The following is a 17995-nucleotide window of genomic DNA, read 5'->3' as shown; positions in this document are numbered from 1 at the left end:
TCATCATTCACTTTTGATCATATATTCATAATTCACTAGTCATCATTCCATAATCATTTTCATCATATAATATTTGTCATTTTACTATTCATCATTTACTGTTCATCATGAACTATTCATCATTTAAATACCGAACGTACCATCATAAGGGGAACGAGAACGAACACTGTTTTGCGAGACAAAAAGACGCTCGTTCGGATCAAAGAAACGAACGCTAAAAGCGAGACCAAAGACGCTCGTTCGTATCAAATAACGAACGCTATTTTGTGGAAAATGAGGACGAGCGCTCAAAATGATACCGAGCACTATTCGGACGAACGCTCAATTCAAAACCGAGCACTATTAGGACGAACGCTCAGTTGGAGACCGAGCACTATTTGGACGAACGCTCAATTCGAAACCGAGCACTATTAGGACGAACGCTCAGTGTGATACCGAGCCCCAATTTGAGCGAGCGTTCGGTATAAGACCGAACACCATTTTGAGCGAGCACTCATTATGAACGAACACTAAACAGAACGAACGTTCAGTATAAGATTAAATACCAATTAGGACGGACGTTCAGTATAGAACCGAACGCCCCTTTAGGACGAACGCTGGTGTGAGACCGAACGTTAATAATCTTAAAATAATAGACTTTGATATCGAAGAAGTACGAACGGTAAAATACACTATTACATATGTGCATACAACAGAAGGGCTTTTATCAAAGAATACCAAACACAATGCTTGGCCGAACGCTCAAGCATACCCTTTAGACACGAGGACGCTCGTCCTCAACAAGGGATCCTTCCAAATGAACGAATCCCACTTCTACTACTTTATCAGGAAAACCGAACGGTCAAGGACCGTTCAGCAACGAACGATTATGTTCATAGGGAAAGTTTCTTAGTCAATTTCTTTTGTATTCCAGTTCATCTTTTGTCATTCATACTCATAGATTTCACACGTTCATATCAACATCAACTTCCACATTTTATACAATCCATGTCATGTAAATTCATACATCTCATTTCACCGAGAAAACGAACGTTCATGCAGTTCAATAAATCAAATATCATGCATTATACACATACCATCAAATAACGAACGTTCACATAGCCAATCATAGAAGCATCCAACAGTAAAATGACGAACGCTCATTCATTCATACATCATGCCTTATTTTCTTACAAATAAATAACGAACGTTCACATAGCATACATCATACCAGTTAAATTAAATAAGCTTCCCTTACCTGGAATGAACGAACGTTCACAGGCGCACACAGACGCTCTCTACTCAAATCCTTATCACCAACGCTCGTTAATCCACTATATATGAACGAACGCTCAGAAACCCACCTATATTTGGTCATATACTGTTAGGACGAACGTTCAGAATATTTAAGAACGAACGCTCAACATGTAACTTAAGGACGAACGCTCGACAACACTGTTTGGACGAGCGCTCGACAGAGAAAAAGAGACGAGCGCTCAAAACAACGTGGACGAACGTTCCATTTGTCAAGTTTTGGACGAACGTCCAAATTGAAACCAAATTGGACGAACGCGATTCTGCAGATTCTGCAGAATCGCAGGTTTTCCAGAAAACCAGAAAACCTCCATTTTTAACTCTAAAGCTTTTAGATTTCTACAAAAACAGTAAGGTTAACTAATCAAAACAAAATCTAGCACTCCTTACCTCTTGAAGACTTCCTTTGTGAATTCTTTGAGTCTAACTCTTCCAAAACTTGCAGCTCCAAGCAATTCCACCAAGCTTTGAACTTCTCCTTTTCTCACAAAAATGGCAGCAAGGTAGCAAAGACTCTTCCCCATTTGAGAACCCAGTACCTCCTTTTTATCTTCTCTGGAATCAACGTGAATGTGGTGGCTGCATGCTGGGCGATACCGGATTACTGGTGTTGATGGACGAGAGGCCGTGACTGACTGCAACTCCTGCCGCTGCTGCACCGTGTTGGATGGTTCAAGGCTTCTCTGCTGGTTGCGTGAAAGTGGTTATTGGATGATGAAGATGGTGGCTGCTGGGCACTTCTTCTCCTCAAGGGTAACGTGCGTATTCTCCCTTCCAGTCAGTAACTGCAGCACCGTGAACTTCTACTGCTTTGGGTGTGGCTGCTGGCTCCTGGATGTTGGACGTTGTGTGGAGGCCATGGTGGTGACGCCTCCCAGCTGGACCGTGGGCATCTGCTGGTTCCGCTAGCCAAAGAGAAGAAACATTGAAGTGTTGGATGAAAGGAATGAGTTGTTCCCAGGAGCTATCCTTTACGTGTTGTTTTTCATGTGTGCAGCTTTCCAATTTAATTGTTCACCCATGAAGATAATAGTAAAATATACTGTGTGCATGTGAACTATAACAATGTTCACGGGTGTGGCATATTACTATGCTCTCACATGAATGTGAGCTCTGTGTGTGGCATGTTGCTCCCCTGAAATGAAAAAGGGTGGGTGACCACCGTGTCCCCACTACTCTTAAAATCATGGTCCTTACATTTTCACTATGTGGTCTAATAATATTATTGTATCATCTTGCCAAAATATTTTTACAAGATCGAGATAATCCTATTAAACCATATACTTGGACAAAATATATTTAAATAAGTATCTGAAAGATACTTACAAATGATATTCTAATACTTAAATAAGTATTTTATTGTTTAACAGTCTCAAACAAATATTATTAGATATTAAAAAAAGTACCTTTTATCTTTATCTGTAGTTGTATTTATAAGATTAGTTCATCATTACTATTTAGAGACTAATTCTGTTCCAAACACTATGTACTCACATTTATTACTAAGCCTCGTGTACTACTTTCGCTAATCTCTTTTTAAGTTGTATTTGAATTTAATGTCCGACCATACATATGCCGGCGGCTGCCTTGAACGGCTTAATTGCCGGTAATAGTGTCCAGCCGGTTCACTTATGAATGAGTTATAATTACAGCACATTTTTTAATACTATATCAAGCTTAATTAAACAAATTATTTTCATAACCAATTCAAATTCAAAGTTTAAATTTTACACAGTATAAACTGCTTCAACCTAATATGCAAGACTGGGCACCTCAACAACATAAAGCTGGACGAGTACCTAATGCGTCAAATCTGATAGTAATTTTGAAGACAATCAATATTTATCATTCCCTAAAATTCCAAATTACGTGCTGACAGGGATTATTTACATTTTGATCTCAAGTTAATGCATTTCCAAATCTCTTCTATCTTCTGGTCCTAGTAAGTTACTGATTTATGGTTGATTTCATGTTTGAACACACGCGATTGCGAGTTTTAATTAAGACTAATCTGATAGTGATTTTGAATTAAATTTGCCCCGTGTAGCAGGTGTGAGGATGTGACCGGAGAGGGAAAACAAGACTACAAAAGTGGTATGAAATGAAGAGAAGCTGGGAAAGCTGAAATGACAGAGTTTGAAGGGTAAAAGCCCGAAAGGTGTAGAATGAGAATGTGCAAACGAAAGCCACAAAATCCAAAACCTCAGAAGGGAAAAAAGGTGTGGGACCCCATAAAATAATATAAACATCCACCCAGTTCACATTATTATTTTTCGCTTTTTTCTATATTATTAGTATTAGCTCTACAGCATTATTATGTTAGCAGTACATTGTAGTATTAATTTTTTCGAGTTTCTTATTTTCGCCGACACACACAAACTCACACACTCAAAGCGACACAGCACAACACAACAGTCTTGTGTGCTTTTGGTTATTCTCTCTCTTCATTACACCAAGCTTCGAATCTCTAATATCTGTCCCTTTCTTTCTTTAATGGCCCTGCCTTGTACAACCAGTCGCGATCTGAAACTCAACTACTACGGTACTACTTCTACTACTGCTACCCCTGTTTTCCTCTTCTCCTTTGACATCTCTTTCGCCTCCATGGTACTCTGCATGTGCGTCTCCACACCTGAACCACGATTCTGACCGCAATGCCTGCCCATCCTTCCTCCCTTTCTCCCTCCCTCGCTTTCATCTTCCTTTCTCTTCTTCCTCTTTCCCTCGCCAACACTGATCCTACTGATGGTAATATATTACTGCTACTTCCTTTTCTCTCTTTTTGTGTTTTTTGGAGTGATCATGCGGCGGTTGATTGATGGGATCGGTTTTAATGTAGTCATGTGATGGGAACTGGGGAGTGATTGTTCTTGGGGAAAAAAAAATTGATTTTGCGTCGAGGGCATTTGGTTTTGATTTTGTTTTTTGGACTCTGGGTGCAGAGGACATACGTGGTAATGCAAGTAATGAAGTTGTGGGTGGGTGCTTGTTCATACCAAAATGGTCTTTTTTATTGATGTTTTGTTTCTGTTGCAGTTCAAGCTCTCGAGGTTATGTACAATGCGTTGAATAGTTCAACTCAGTTAACGGGTTGGAGAATCGGTGGTGGTGATCCATGTGGAGAGTCATGGAAAGGGGTAATTTGTGAAGGTTCAGCCGTTGTTTCCATGTATGAGATTCATGTCATATTGAAGACTTTTAATTTTTTAATTTTTTACCTTTTTAAGTGTGTTTATTATTGTCAAGGTTTTATCAGCTATGATTTTGTCGCAATCCTTGACATTGCCGGAAATTGCGGACAAATGTGCTGGAAACCTTGCTGTTGTGACCGAAATCGCGGTTGCTGTACAATTTTTTTCAGGCTTGTTTGTGGTCGAGAAAACTAATTCATCTTTTTGTGATGCTGGCTAGTGAGCTCTCAGGATTAGGACTCGATGGGACTCTGGGGTACCTGCTTTCGGACCTTATGTCACTCAGAAAGCTGTGAGATCATTTTACTCTGTAATTTCGTGCCACACTACATATAATCTTTATTGTTTTAACAAATGCTGTTAAATGGTTATTGGTTTTTCAATTTTATTTTTGTATTTTTCCAGTGACTTGAGTGACAACAAGATCCATGATACAATTCCCTACCAGTTGCCGCCAAATCTTACAAGCCTGTAATATTTACTCCCAATTACTCATTTCATCTTTTGATCGTTGTAAGTTTGCTTCTTTACTAGGAATGTTATTTCCTTTTCTGAATCGTGTCATATCTTTTCAATTGGGACAATCAGGAATCTTGCAAGAAACAATTTATCTGGAAATCTTCCGTATTCCTTTTCTGCTATGGGTTCTCTCAATTATTTGTAAGTTTCTTTTCGGTGTATATAGTTTTATTTCATAATATCAATTTGATCATACATTGGAGCCGCTTACTGTGTTTTCTTGTTGTTTTTAGGAATTTAAGCAATAATGCACTGTCCATGGCAGTTGGCGATGTTTTTGCTAATCTTTCAGATCTAGATATCCTGTAAGTCTTGTAAGATATAGTACGTAATGTCTTAAGTCCGACTTCCCTTTCTTTCATTTTCTTCTTATTCTAATTAAGAAATGAATGTTTATAATGCTGATTTATGGCAATGGTTAATAATTTTCTGATGGATTTTACCCCTCAAAATATATGAATAAGCATTTTCCTTGGCTGAATAGATGAACTTTTACATTTTAGGATTGGGCTATTGTTGTTTTCGGACCAAATTTTCTGAGTTTTGGATTTGGCCTTAAAGCGTGCTCATAAATTGACTTTATACTTGACTCATACTTTTAGTATCATATATCAGAATCCAAATCAATTTACCGCACTAATATAGAGTCTATGCTCTAGCGGAAATCTGATAGAACAGTAGATAAAGAGGAACAGTTTCATACAGAAACCTTATATTGTCAATTGGTTGATTGGATATCATGGACTTACTAATAATAGTTTTATGATGGAATAATAGATTCTATCTGATGATTGTTTGCATTCCTTTTCAATGATGCAGGGATCTATCATTCAATAACTTCTCGGGGGATCTTCCTCCTTCATTTGGTTCACTGGCCAATCTTTCTTCCCTGTATGTTGGTTGATATTTTAATTGATGGACTGATAGTGATTTGCAGTAAATGTTAAGTTAAGGCTTATCAAAATTCTTTTGTAGTTTCTTGCAGAAAAACCAGTTGACTGGTTCTCTTAGTGTTCTCGTCGGTTTGCCTTTGGATACTTTGTAAGTTCTTCTCCCATTTGGCCTTGATTATCTGCATATCAGTTTCTAATGTTGCTATATAATTTTCCAGAAATGTTGCGAACAATAATTTCAGTGGATGGCTACCTCGTGAAATTACTTCCATACGTCTTTTCATGTAAGTATTATGGATTTTTGTTTGAAATGCCTTTGTGTTTTCTAATTAATAGCTTTAACATTGTGGTTATTTTGACTCTTTAAATATGGACTAGATATGATGGAAATTCATTTGAGAACACTCCTGCTCCTCTTCCACCAGCAGTAACTTCTCCTCCCAGTGGATCCCGTAATCATCATCATTCTGGATCTGGCTCACATAATAAAACACAAGCCTCTGATAATGAAAATTCTGATGGTCACACGGGTTTGAAAGTGGGGGCTGTTGTCGGCATTGTGTTAGGTTCCATAGTGGTGGCTGCCATTGTGCTGCTTGCTTTTATTTTCTGCATCCAAAAGCAAAAGGGGAAGAAAAAGGGTGCAAGGAATTTTAGTGGGAGCCTTCCTCGTGGAGTTATTAATGGTGAATTCCTTTCCTTTTTTCTTTTTTGTTTCCACACACACACACAGAGATTATGATTCTGTAATTTGGGTTCTTTGTCAAATGTGGTTCAATATGGTATGTGCATTAATTTGCCCCAATATTTGGAGGTACTAAAGGGAGCAGATACAGATACAGATAAAGTGTTTAGAAGGATATTTTTAGGGAAAATTAGGATTTGGAGCTTTTTATTTGGTGTAAATTCCATGTATAAAGCATTATAGTTTTATAGCATGTTTGGTTTAATGTTAATTAAGTTAGATCCATGTCAATACCAACATATTATCTTGTAGCTGCTGTGTAAACTTGAGTTTTGATGTGAATATACCAACAAATGCACATGTCAAATGTGCAAGCAAACACCCACTCAAATAAAAAACTGTTATCACAAATGTTATGGTGACATTTTTCTTTATTCTTTTACAAATTCGTTTGCATTAATCTTTTAAGCTGTTTATACAACTAATTTTGTTTCGAAATTTATACTATTTAGGATTGGTTTGTTTGGCATCTATGCATCCTGACTTGTTTAGCTTTTTTATGGGTTGTGATCAGTTACTCCTCAGATGCAAGAGCAGAGGGTAAAGAGTTCTAATGTTGTTACAGACCTGAAGCCTCGCCCAGCAGAAAATGTATCAGTTGAGAGATTACCTACTAAAAGTGGATCAGTACGGCATATGAAGTCCCCTATAACTTCAACATCGTACACCATTGCTTCTCTCCAAAGTGCTACAAATAGCTTTAGTCAAGAATTTATAATCGGTGAAGGTTCTCTAGGCCGTGTTTACAAGGCTGATTTCCCAAATGGGAAGGTAACACCTTTTAGTGTTGCATTTGTTATCTCCCTTTCCACTGCATTTTTGGAATTTATTGTTTTTATCTGTGGATGAAAAATGTCTTTCAAACTAAGATGGGAAATTTTTGAACCAGTGCTGGATGAATGTCCCTAGAGTTTATAGACATTCTTTCTACGTCAGTAATTCCCTTTTTGCTGCATGTTAAGCGATGATTCTTTTTTCTTCTTCAGATGTTTTTAATCTTTCATTTGGTTTGAATTTCTTTGTTTACTTATTTTTTCTACAGTCGCAAGTCAGAAATCATCTGGTTCACGGTGTCTACTTATTCATTCACCAAGGCTGATTGTCATTTAACACAGTTTTTGTACAATGATCCATCTATCTTTGCCTGTTTCTTCATTTTCTTTTTCTATCATGGATGTTTATTTTCTTATGAATTTGAACTTGGAAAAATCGTTTTTATTTTCTTATAACATTCTAATGGTTCTGATATTGGCATTTGTTTAGGAAATGGCTATCAAGAAGATCGACAACTCTGCACTGTCATTACAGGAGGAAGACAATTTTCTTGAAGCTGTTTCAAATATGTCGCGCCTGCGGCACCCGAACATTGTGACATTGACTGGATATTGTGCTGAACATGGCCAACGACTTCTAGTTTATGAGTATATAGGAAATGGAAATCTGCATGACATGCTCCATTTTGCTGAAGAAAACAGTGGCAAGGCTTTGTCTTGGAATTCTCGTGTTCGCATAGCACTTGGCACAGCCCGGGCATTAGAGTATGTTTCATGAGTATATCTAACATATTAAGTCTCTCCTGGGCATGGCCTTGAGAGGCTACCCCACCCTGTTGTTTTTACCCTCTAGTTTATTTGCTTTAGCCTGTAGGGTGAGTTAGTATATGGCATAAAGGCTGATTTCTTGAGTTATGCTTTGTCTATCAGGTACTTGCATGAAGTGTGTTTGCCCTCTGTTGTGCATAGAAATTTCAAATCAGCAAATATATTACTTGATGAGGAGCTAAATCCTCACCTGTCTGACTGTGGTTTAGCTGCTTTGACACCAAACACAGAGCGGCAGGTTGGTGAAATATTATTTCCTTAAACAGCTGCGCATGGTTTCTTTATTGTATCTTTTCTTTGCTATTTGCTTAATACATTGATTAAAATCATTGAGTTTTAACAGGTATCGACTCAGATGGTCGGTTCATTTGGTTACAGTGCTCCTGAGTTTGCATTATCAGGAGTATACACTGTAAAAAGTGATGTTTACAGCTTTGGGGTGGTTATGCTGGAATTGTTGACTGGTCGGAAGCCGCTAGACAGGTGAGTCTAGCATACACTTTGAAAATTAAAAATGCTCATCACTTTAATGTTTGCTCATGATTATTATTTTTTTGTTCTTTTCTGTATGGCTTCTTACGTTCATTTGAAATCTTTGCAAGTTTAGTTCACGAATTCGATCAGAGCAGTCACTTGTGAGGTGGGCTACACCCCAACTCCATGATATAGATGCCTTGGCAAAAATGGTGGATCCTACTTTGAATGGCATGTATCCTGCAAAGTCACTGTCACGCTTTGCTGATATCATTGCCCTCTGTGTTCAGGTAGAACATGAACGACTGATCGCTAGCAACTTGTTTTAGTACTTATTTTCATTTACTGCACTAGTGCATTTATTTCTGGTTCTAGTTTAGTGTTTATAATAGAGAAAATGCTATTTGGTACCAAAGGGCATCTGTCAAAAGAAGCGAAAGAAATTTTTATTGAATGAAAAGGCGAAGTGCCTCTAGTGTTGTTATACATGACAAAAGATGCCCCTCAAGTTTAGTGTTGGGAAGTAAAAAGCCAACAAAACGATAAAATTCACATAGTAAATACAAGAATGTTCCATTGGATGAGTATACATACAAAACAGTTAGAGAAATGAATGTATTAAAAGAGAGAGTTGAGGTATCATCTTACGTGGAAAAGTCCAACGAGGCTCCTCTAAGAGGACTATGACAAGATAGTGGATAGTCCTATTACTAGAGTTAAAGGGAAATGTGGACATATCAGACAAGATTAAGAATGAATAAACTAGAGAGAATCTTTAGGTAGGGTTTATTATTAAAAGAACTAACATAAGAATCTTGCCTAAGATTGTGTAGACATGTGTAGTAGACCTGACAGAGGTTCCATAAGAAGACTAAATCTGAATCAGATAGAGAACAGTCCTATATAGGTAAAGGACAACCGAGAAAAACTACAGGAAAAACTATTAAGAATATAATGGTGATTGAATTGTATATATACACTGTTCACAACAAAGCATTTCAGTTTGATTTTTTTTTTTGTTGCTCATTCCAACTTGTGGGAAAAAAGTTTGATTGCAAAGTATTACTATAGAAAAATAGTAGTACTAGTCATTGGATGCATTGAATAGGGTGTATTTAATGCACCTTAAAGAGACCATTGTAGTAATTTGTATTGTTGACCAATATGTGTACCTAGAGTTATTTGGTGTTATTGCTAACACCATAATTCTTCAGAAGATGTTAATGAGTTTGATTTTGTACACAGCCGGAACCTGAATTTCGACCTCCAATGTCTGAGGTGGTGCAAGCGTTGGTCCGACTAGTGCAAAGAGCAAGTGTGGTTAAAAGACGACCCAGTGACGAATCTGGCATTGGTCACAAGACCCCAGAACATGAGGCCATTGACATGTCATTTTAAGTGTTGGTGTCTTTTTTACTCTTTTGCAATTTTGTGCAGTTGTCCCGGTTAAAAATTTACTACTATAAAACACAGGAAGCAAGGAAGGAGTAGAAAGTTTGTGAAAATGTATCAAGCAATTTTAAGATACTAATTACTTGTTGGATTTTCTCACACAACATTTAGAAATTACTCTGGAAAATAAAGTGTATATTTAGTTACCTCATCATGGTGTAATATATATAATTTTAAAGTCCTTGATGCAAAATAGTCTTATAAAAAGAGAATTGTAGGAATCAACTTTATGAGTTTTAGGCTTTGTTGGCAAGCACAGATGAAATTTCAACTACCGACATAAAGGCCTTGGAAAAGAGTGTGGATGCTATTCATTTGTAATGAGTTGGATTATTATTGTGACGGTACACGGTCCCACTGTTCTCTAATTCCTTTCCATTTCTCTAACAGACGCATTTGGCCTTTTTCTTGCATTTTTTAGCACTTTATTGTCTTCTTGTGCATGGCCCTGCAACTAGTTTGAATTTACAGTAAACTCCTTTTCCTTTTTAGTTAGAGCATGTTTGGAGTGCCTTGGTACATTTTCATAGTATGAAATGGAGAATTTAGAAATTGTCACGGATCTGGAAAGTGGACTTCTTTGGTTTAAACAGCTAATCAAACAATCAAGTCGAGTCCTGGGGTGGGTCGGAGCATGTTTGTATTAAAACTAGGTTCATACATATTTTTACTTTGCCAGTAATACTTTTCTTCTCATATATAAGAAAGGAACTTTCATTTCTATATTGGAGTTTGTAGAAGTATTCCCGTAACTCAATTTGGTGAGATTCTGTTAATCTTATTTGAAATAAGTTGGTGTAAAATTTTATATTTAGGTAAAGATAGGTTAAGAAGTGTTTCTATAACTACATATAAACAGATTTTTTTTTCTTATAGTGTCAATTTTTTTTAACTTTTTCAAGTTTTATTTAAATTCAATTGATTTTTAAGTTTAATAGTTTTTTTTTTTAATTTTACTATTATTTTAAATTAAATAAATAAAAAATATTTACTAAGTAAATAAAAATTACCTACAAAATAAATAAAAATATTTATAATTAAATTGTAAAGTATTTTAAACATTTTCAAATTATTTTTAAATTTACCTACAAAATAAATAAAAATATTTTTAACTTTTTCAAATTATTTATATTTATTTTTAGGCTTAAATGCTTACTTCGTCCTCATGTTAAGAGGTGAATTTTTGTTTAATACCCGGTTTTAAAAATGAAGACATTGGGTCCTATGTTATTAAAAGTGTATGAATAAGGTCTTGTCTCTCTCTAAAATCGGATACTAAACATAAATTCACCTCTTAACATGGAGACGAAGTAAGCATCTAAGCTTTATTTTTATAATTGTAATTTTATTATTTTTTTAACATGTATGTGTTTTCATTAATTATAGATAATAAGTTTTGTTCAATATTTTTAAAATATTTATATTGAGGAGTTTAAATTAATAATTATGTAAACACTTACTAACAATCTTTGAAATTTTACTAATGAATTTCTAGTGGAGGATTTGGTTTATTTATTTTGTATTTTTAACGATAAAGAACAATATTCTTTTTACCTTAAATTTGTCTAATAATATCTTTAAAATCAATTATTATATATTTGAAGCATATAATTTTTATCATGATTTTGTCTTGACTTGTTTTCGACTTCAATTCTTAAAAAACATGAGATATTAAATGTGATAAAAACATGTCTCTTACTTGAGATCTAAAGAATATGATTCGTCATCTCCAATTACTTAAAAGTAATATAAAGAGTATGATTGGTCATCTCCAATTACTTAAGGATCTATGGTTTGAAAACGTGAATGTTCCTTTTTCAAGTTCCTCAAATAACATCATTAAAATAAACCATGTTATCATATATTAAATATCTCTTTCATCATTAAAATAATTAACTTTTGTAATTGTAAAGAAAAAAAAGTTAAAAGATTAAATATTATATGTAAATTGTACGTAAAAAAATATGTTGAATGTGAAAATAATAGTACCTAATCTTACCACAACCACTGAAAGCAAAAGACATTATATTAGATAAATTCATGATCGAAGGACAGGGATGACTTATGCCGGTTTATCAAATCTTATGCATGTGAAAAGATTGAAAAAGATACGAGTTTAGTCATGGGAAAACATGATAAACCTAACCCCTTGAACATTCATATTAGACCAACAATTTCCTAAGTTCACCTTCAACACGAGCAAAATGGCATAAGTTGCCTCACTTATGTAATTTTTAACAGAAATCTCGTACCACTCATTGGATCTCTTTATGTTACAGAAATGGGGACATGGGATACAATTCCTATTTTTGAGTAAAAGAAGTAAAGCACAAAAAAATAGTTTTAGCCTCAACGATTAATTGGAGTACGCATCCGCTCAACAATTTTGTTCACCGCAGCTTGGGACATCACCAATGTGTCATGCAGCAAAATGCTGTAGACATTCAAGCCCTACAAAAAAGATGTTAAACATAACTATATAATATAAAAAAAAATACTGTTTTAGGAAAAACTTTGGAACTAGCAAAATCTACAAGATTCAATGAGGCATGAATTACCAATGTTTCGGAGGTGAAATTTTGGAATAATTTGCATCATACCACAAGTGGTACAGATTATTTGATCAAATGGAGATCGTCTTTAACTATTTTGTCCCCGATGGCTACTCAAACACGTTTAGGACCATCTTCCGTTCGATCTTAGATGTTCTAATGAATAAAGCAGCTGGGACAAACCATTAAAAAAGAATTTGGTATAAATAGTTTTACTAAAAATTTGTTGTTAGATGGAGCCAATGGTATCTAGGTTGAGCCTAATTCAATTCCAAGAGCGAACTCGTGAAGTGAGGACTGCCCAAAGCCCTTATAAACTCTGTTTTAGTCACATATATAATCTACGTGAGATTTTAACCCACTCCCTAATGCTAAGGATTGTATCTAATGTAAGATTGAGGGAAAGCTGCCGAGCCAGGTTCTTTTTTTAACAGTTGAGGCCCCATATAAAATATTATAGGCTTTGACATTATCTTCAATTTCGGTCTCAACCCCAATGACTAGCTCATGAAATGAAAATTGCCCAAACCATATAAGCTCTATTGCCGTATATGATCAATTGGGGATCTCAATTGTGTCAATAGATTATTAATCCATGTACTGTTGTCACTGTTGGAAATGCTTCGACTCTAAGAAACATTATAAATTTCAAATGGATAAAAACTGAAACTTACAATGGAGGGAAGTATGTTAACATAGTGTAGATTTTGTGTAGATAATTTTAACTTTTCATCTATAGGCCCGCCATCCACAAGCAGAAGTTTCTTGGTGCTCTCCATTTGATTGTAATACTTCACAATGTTTTTGGTTTTATGTGTGAGAACCTCCAGATCCTCAAACACAAGAAGCTGTAAACAAAGTTCCCCAGAATATTAGCACGAAGAAACTCTTATGTCAGATATAATGCAGTAATAAAAAACAAAATAAGGACAAACAAGATAATTATTGGATGAAAGCAAAAACGCTATATACTAAACAGCTAAAAGAAATACGATCTATCATATCAGAGCATACGATTATCAGGATCAGGATAGGAATACATGCCAAAAATAACCATTATACCTTGACAAAAGCAGTAAGGAAAGGAAAGCTATTGTACGAACATTGTCATAATTTGATTTTCTTTTTCCTAGTTTCCCGTTACGCTCCTTTATGAGGCTTTATTGTATTTATGTAGTCACATTTCTAGCTGATAACAACCAGACTCTAGAGTGTCAAGTTTAGTCGGGGGCAAGCATTCTGAGCAGGGCTTATTACACTTAACATATTATAAATGATCTTAAGATCTTTGCACTCAGATTCCTCGTCATAAATCTAGATGCATGATTCCTTTGTTCCTACTTCAATTTTCCCTACACCCCAACCACAATTCTGTGAAGATATACACATGAAGGTGTTCATTTGAAAGAAGTTCCCACATTGGTTACTTCCATAAGTATATGAAATCGTCAAATATATTTACGTTAAATGATATATAATTAAAAAGTCAAAGAGGTAATAAAAACATTATGATTGATTGTCAACCAGGTAGGCTGAGGTGTGGCTGACAACACAATCACTTCACTGAACTAAGAATATCTTATACCTTATATGTTATACCTTTAATTTCGATATCAACAACAAAAGGAACCCTTACAAAAAATAAAAAAATCGTGTATCTTTTCAGTTAGGCTACTAAACCATTAAACAATTTACTTGTAAATTATAGAAACCAAATCTTCCAGAAGTGAAAACTGAAAAATCACACTATATTGAGTATAAGCAAGAATGAACACTCATGTAGGAGATAGAATAACGTAGAGATGCCATATTTTTATTTTTGACGGTGAATAAGGTCATGGGTGGGGGAAACTCACCTTTCCTTCTGCTGCACGAGCGGACAAGGCAATCTTTAGCCCTAGACGCCGAACCTTCTTATTGACTTTGAAAGCATGGCTTCGAGGCTTGGGGCCATGCATAGTGGCACCACCCCTGAACTGTTACCATTCAAAAAATTTATTATTTTCAAACTGCTGAAAAAAACAAGAACAGAAGAAATGTGAAGGAATAAAGATGATCAAGTAATGAGCAGAATGCTCCACTACCTGAGGCCCACGCAATGAACCATGCCTTGCTCTACCAGTTCCCTTTTGATTCCAAGGCTTTCTTCCAGTCCCACTGACCTCACTTATAGTTTTTGTTGAATGAGTCCCCTGTTGACCAAATCAATTAGCAAAATATATGATATTTTCATAGAGACTCCATAGCTAAATTTAGATCCATGTTCCTAGATAATATGTGTGTGCATATATTCAACTATTACGCCTTCGATAACAGTGAAAACATTTTATCATTAAAACATTTGAATAGACATTCTAAATTATAGTTTGGTCCCAAACCAAAATGCTTGCCTCAATCCCAAAATTACTAAAAGGCAATATAGAAAAATATCACCATCTTGACTAAAAAATAAATAAATATAGCATTTCCTCTGTATTGTACATATGCAATGACAATGAGAAACAATCTTCAGATTCCAAAACATTAAGCAGTCACTACCTGTTGTCGTTTTGCAAGCTGCCACCTAACGACACGATGAATAATGTCCTTCCGAATAGGCAAATCAAAAACATCTCCAGGTAACACCATAAAGCCCTTGTCTTCATTATGAAAGTTGGTAACTGGAATTAAAAGATCCTGGCAAAGCCCTAAAATATATTGAACTTTATCAAGACACTCTAGAATCTTATTGAGACAAAAATCAGCACATGCTGTGATCAAGATGTCACCAAAGAAGGTAGGTAGTGAAGAAAACAGTGAAACAATCAAAAGAAGCACTCCAAATTTTGATTTATAATAATGAGAATCCTAACCAGTGCCTAGGTAAAGGCTTTTTGGAAGAGTGTTACATAAGCACCTTCACTGTGATTCCCATGCAACCCCACAAGGATTTTCCAATAATAACAAGGTTGTGGCCTTCGTGCAATTAAAAACTAGGGAAAACTAATGGTAACTTAGGATAATAAATACATGATTTTTGTGGAGGACACAAAAAGTTAAACTCTGGGCCCAAGTTCCTTTAATTTCAGAGCAGAATAAGATCATCAAGTATGAATAAAATATTAGCATCTCACTTACAGGGTCAATTTTAGAACAAACTATATGCAAGTTCTGACATGTAAATATGTAGAAATGCATTTCAGTAAATCCCACATGTTTTTATTTGGTGTAAATTTTGTATCTTCAGAAGTAGTACAAATCAAGAAGAAACATAGACACGGAAGATATTAGTCTAGATCATACAAAATAGACTACAAAAAATATCTCATAATCTAAACCACACTGGAATTCATGCCTAGCAGTCGATTGACTCTCCTTTCAGAAATAAATATCAAAGTCAGCAAAAACAGAAGCACAGTTATATTCTGGGGTACAAGATGCTTCAAATTATCCTTCATACATACCTATAGTACGCTCAGATGTTGCTAGAGCCTTCTTGGACAATAAATCGGACGGAAATGCGCTCTCATCAGGCACAGGAGTTAAAATAGAAGTAGAAAATTGTTGGATCATTGATCTGACCTACATTGAAACACACTATACCACATTATTAAAGAAGAGTCAGTTAAAGTCAGAACAAGAGAGAGCTACATTGATTAAGCTTTCATCCTGCAAGTAGTAACAAATATAGAAATATATTCAAATGCTATGGTAATGTACCAAACAAGATTCTGCAGAAAGGAGTCTTTCCCCAGATAATCTGCTGTATACATCTGTGCACAAAAAATAATCGCAAATATAAAGATTTATAAAAGATGGAAAAAAGAACAAAAATCAAATTGACGGGAAATGGCAACTGTCCACGGTTAAGGAACTACATAAAAGGTCTTACAACGTGATTGATAAAAAGGGGCAGACGCAGCATTAGGTGAATTAAAGTAGCATCGTCCCAGTGAAGGCAAGGACCCAGAAGAACAACGTAGTAGCCTTTTGGAAATTAACGCCGCCATAACTGACGAAACAATCTACTATAGATTGCACCTTCCCATTTGAAATTCAGAGCAGAAGCAACGGTAAGAATGCAACTAAAAGGGCTCAAACTAAAGCAGAGAAGGAAGCGAGACGTTTAATCAAATGCATTGCACGCCGCAACTTAAATTCGCAAATTCAACCACTACACCATTTATACCACAGTATTTTCATTAGGGAAGGGCCCCTCATCAATTTACAAAACGGTGTGAAAAATGAAACAAGTATCGAACTACACTACAACCTAGAGCAAATAAAGATGTTAGGAAAAGAAAGAAAGAAAAGTTACCAGAGACAGTACAGAGAGGTAAGGTAATTCTGATAGAGGATTTAGCTCGCTGCTGCCCCAAATTTCGCTTAAAATAAGAATCTGTACTTTCTCCGATTCATGATCATGTCTCCGTCTATGCCTCCATGGAAGATCCTCTCGAGCTCGTTACAGTTTACAAAGGGTGGCTCGGCTAATGGGCCTTCTGGGCTTAGGTTAAAAATGGACAGGAATTTATAAGTTTTAGCCCAACAACATTTTTTCGCTTGGAAGCTTCTTCCTACACCTCCATATATTACTCCTGCACCTCATATAAAGAAAATTCCTATTTTTACCCTTTTAAAATTGTAAAATCCAGTGACTTTCAAGTCCGTAAACAATTTTTTTTTGAAAAGGAAACTTTCAAATTTTATAATTCAAAAAGGTTAAAAAAGATAATAAAATATGAAAGAGCAAGAAGAAGCTACCGCCTAAAGTTCATCTCATTTTAACTGAATTGGAATACCGGAATCTGGTCTGGACCTGCATTTCCTTTAAAGTTTGGGCCGGCCGTTCATTTAGTTAAAGGCTTTTGCTACATTTTATTGTCTATTAACCATTATTTAAGAGATTATAAATGTTTTTTTTTTATTTTTTAATGTGTTGAAACTCAAAAATATGTATAGATGATTCGGATGAAAAATTATAAGTGTTTCTTCTTCACCTCCACACATTTCTCTTCTCTCTGCAACCTCATATCTTTTTAAAATTTCAAAACTATCTTTCGCAATTCAAAAAAAACTTACATTCTTTTTGGTATTTCAACAAATTTTGAAATTTGTTAAGAAAAAATTCTTTAACAAAATCCAAAATTCATTAAAAATGAAATTAAGACTATTTTTGAAATGTGAAGATACAAGAAAAAATGCGTGGAAGTACCAGAAGAAACACCAATATTTGTTTCATGATTGCCTCATAACTTTGTTTTACACACATGTTTAATTAGCTACACGTAAGGTT

General features: G+C 35.3%; 2 protein-coding genes across 4 annotated transcripts; one reads left to right on the top strand and one right to left on the bottom strand.

Annotated features, from left to right (window-relative positions):
* Positions 1-3650: 3650 nt before the first annotated feature.
* LOC108343438 (protein STRUBBELIG-RECEPTOR FAMILY 8) lies at positions 3651-10319 on the top strand. The gene is made up of 16 exons (XM_017581721.2): positions 3651-4041; positions 4330-4462; positions 4705-4776; positions 4890-4955; positions 5073-5144; positions 5237-5308; positions 5823-5894; positions 5979-6044; positions 6115-6180; positions 6275-6582; positions 7156-7412; positions 7905-8179; positions 8345-8480; positions 8586-8725; positions 8850-9006; positions 9962-10319. The coding sequence occupies exons 1-16, from the start codon at positions 3948-3950 to the stop codon at positions 10112-10114; spliced, it is 2139 nt and encodes a 712-aa protein (XP_017437210.2). The 5' UTR covers positions 3651-3947; the 3' UTR covers positions 10115-10319.
* A 1985-nt stretch (positions 10320-12304) lies between these two features.
* Positions 12305-17175, bottom strand: LOC108341027 (uncharacterized). 3 transcript variants are annotated; one of them, XM_017578630.2, is made up of 9 exons: positions 17018-17175; positions 16592-16740; positions 16420-16472; positions 16164-16281; positions 15259-15407; positions 14805-14912; positions 14577-14696; positions 13395-13568; positions 12305-12619 (listed from the first exon to the last, which is right to left on the bottom strand). In XM_017578630.2, the coding sequence occupies exons 2-9, from the start codon at positions 16707-16709 to the stop codon at positions 12518-12520; spliced, it is 942 nt and encodes a 313-aa protein (XP_017434119.1). In that variant the 5' UTR covers positions 16710-16740; positions 17018-17175; the 3' UTR covers positions 12305-12517. The 3 variants fall into 3 exon arrangements, with proteins under 3 accessions (XP_017434119.1, XP_052735127.1, XP_052735128.1); XM_052879167.1 differs by lacking the exon at positions 16592-16740 and having other exon boundaries at positions 16164-16276; positions 17018-17156; XM_052879168.1 differs by lacking the exon at positions 17018-17175 and having other exon boundaries at positions 16164-16276; positions 16592-16609.
* Between the last annotated feature and the right edge of the window lie 820 nt (positions 17176-17995).

The sequence above is a fragment of the Vigna angularis genome, chromosome 6 (genome assembly GCF_016808095.1).
Source record: "Vigna angularis cultivar LongXiaoDou No.4 chromosome 6, ASM1680809v1, whole genome shotgun sequence".
Taxonomy (NCBI): Eukaryota; Viridiplantae; Streptophyta; class Magnoliopsida; order Fabales; family Fabaceae; genus Vigna; species Vigna angularis.
The sequence above is the reverse complement of the archived record's forward strand: the minus strand, read 5'-3'. Positions and strand labels throughout refer to the sequence as shown.

What these genes read in the sequence shown, in the direction of transcription:
- LOC108341027 (XM_017578630.2), bottom strand. Translation starts at nt 16,709, where the DNA reads ATGGCGGCGTTAATTTCCAAAAGGCTACTACGTTGTTCTTCTGGGTCC. An exon ending in CCCTTTTTATCAATCACGTT is followed by an intron (nt 16,473 to 16,591) that starts GTAAGACCTTTT and finishes TTTTGTGCACAG; the next exon opens with ATGTATACAGCAGATTATCT. An exon ending in TTTCTGCAGAATCTTGTTTG is followed by an intron (nt 16,282 to 16,419) that starts GTACATTACCAT and finishes GTTTCAATGTAG; the next exon opens with GTCAGATCAATGATCCAACA.
- LOC108343438 (XM_017581721.2), top strand. Translation starts at nt 3,948, where the DNA reads ATGCCTGCCCATCCTTCCTCCCTTTCTCCCTCCCTCGCTTTCATCTTC. An exon ending in GGTTCAGCCGTTGTTTCCAT is followed by an intron (nt 4,463 to 4,704) that starts GTATGAGATTCA and finishes GATGCTGGCTAG; the next exon opens with TGAGCTCTCAGGATTAGGAC. An exon ending in CTTTCAGATCTAGATATCCT is followed by an intron (nt 5,309 to 5,822) that starts GTAAGTCTTGTA and finishes TCAATGATGCAG; the next exon opens with GGATCTATCATTCAATAACT.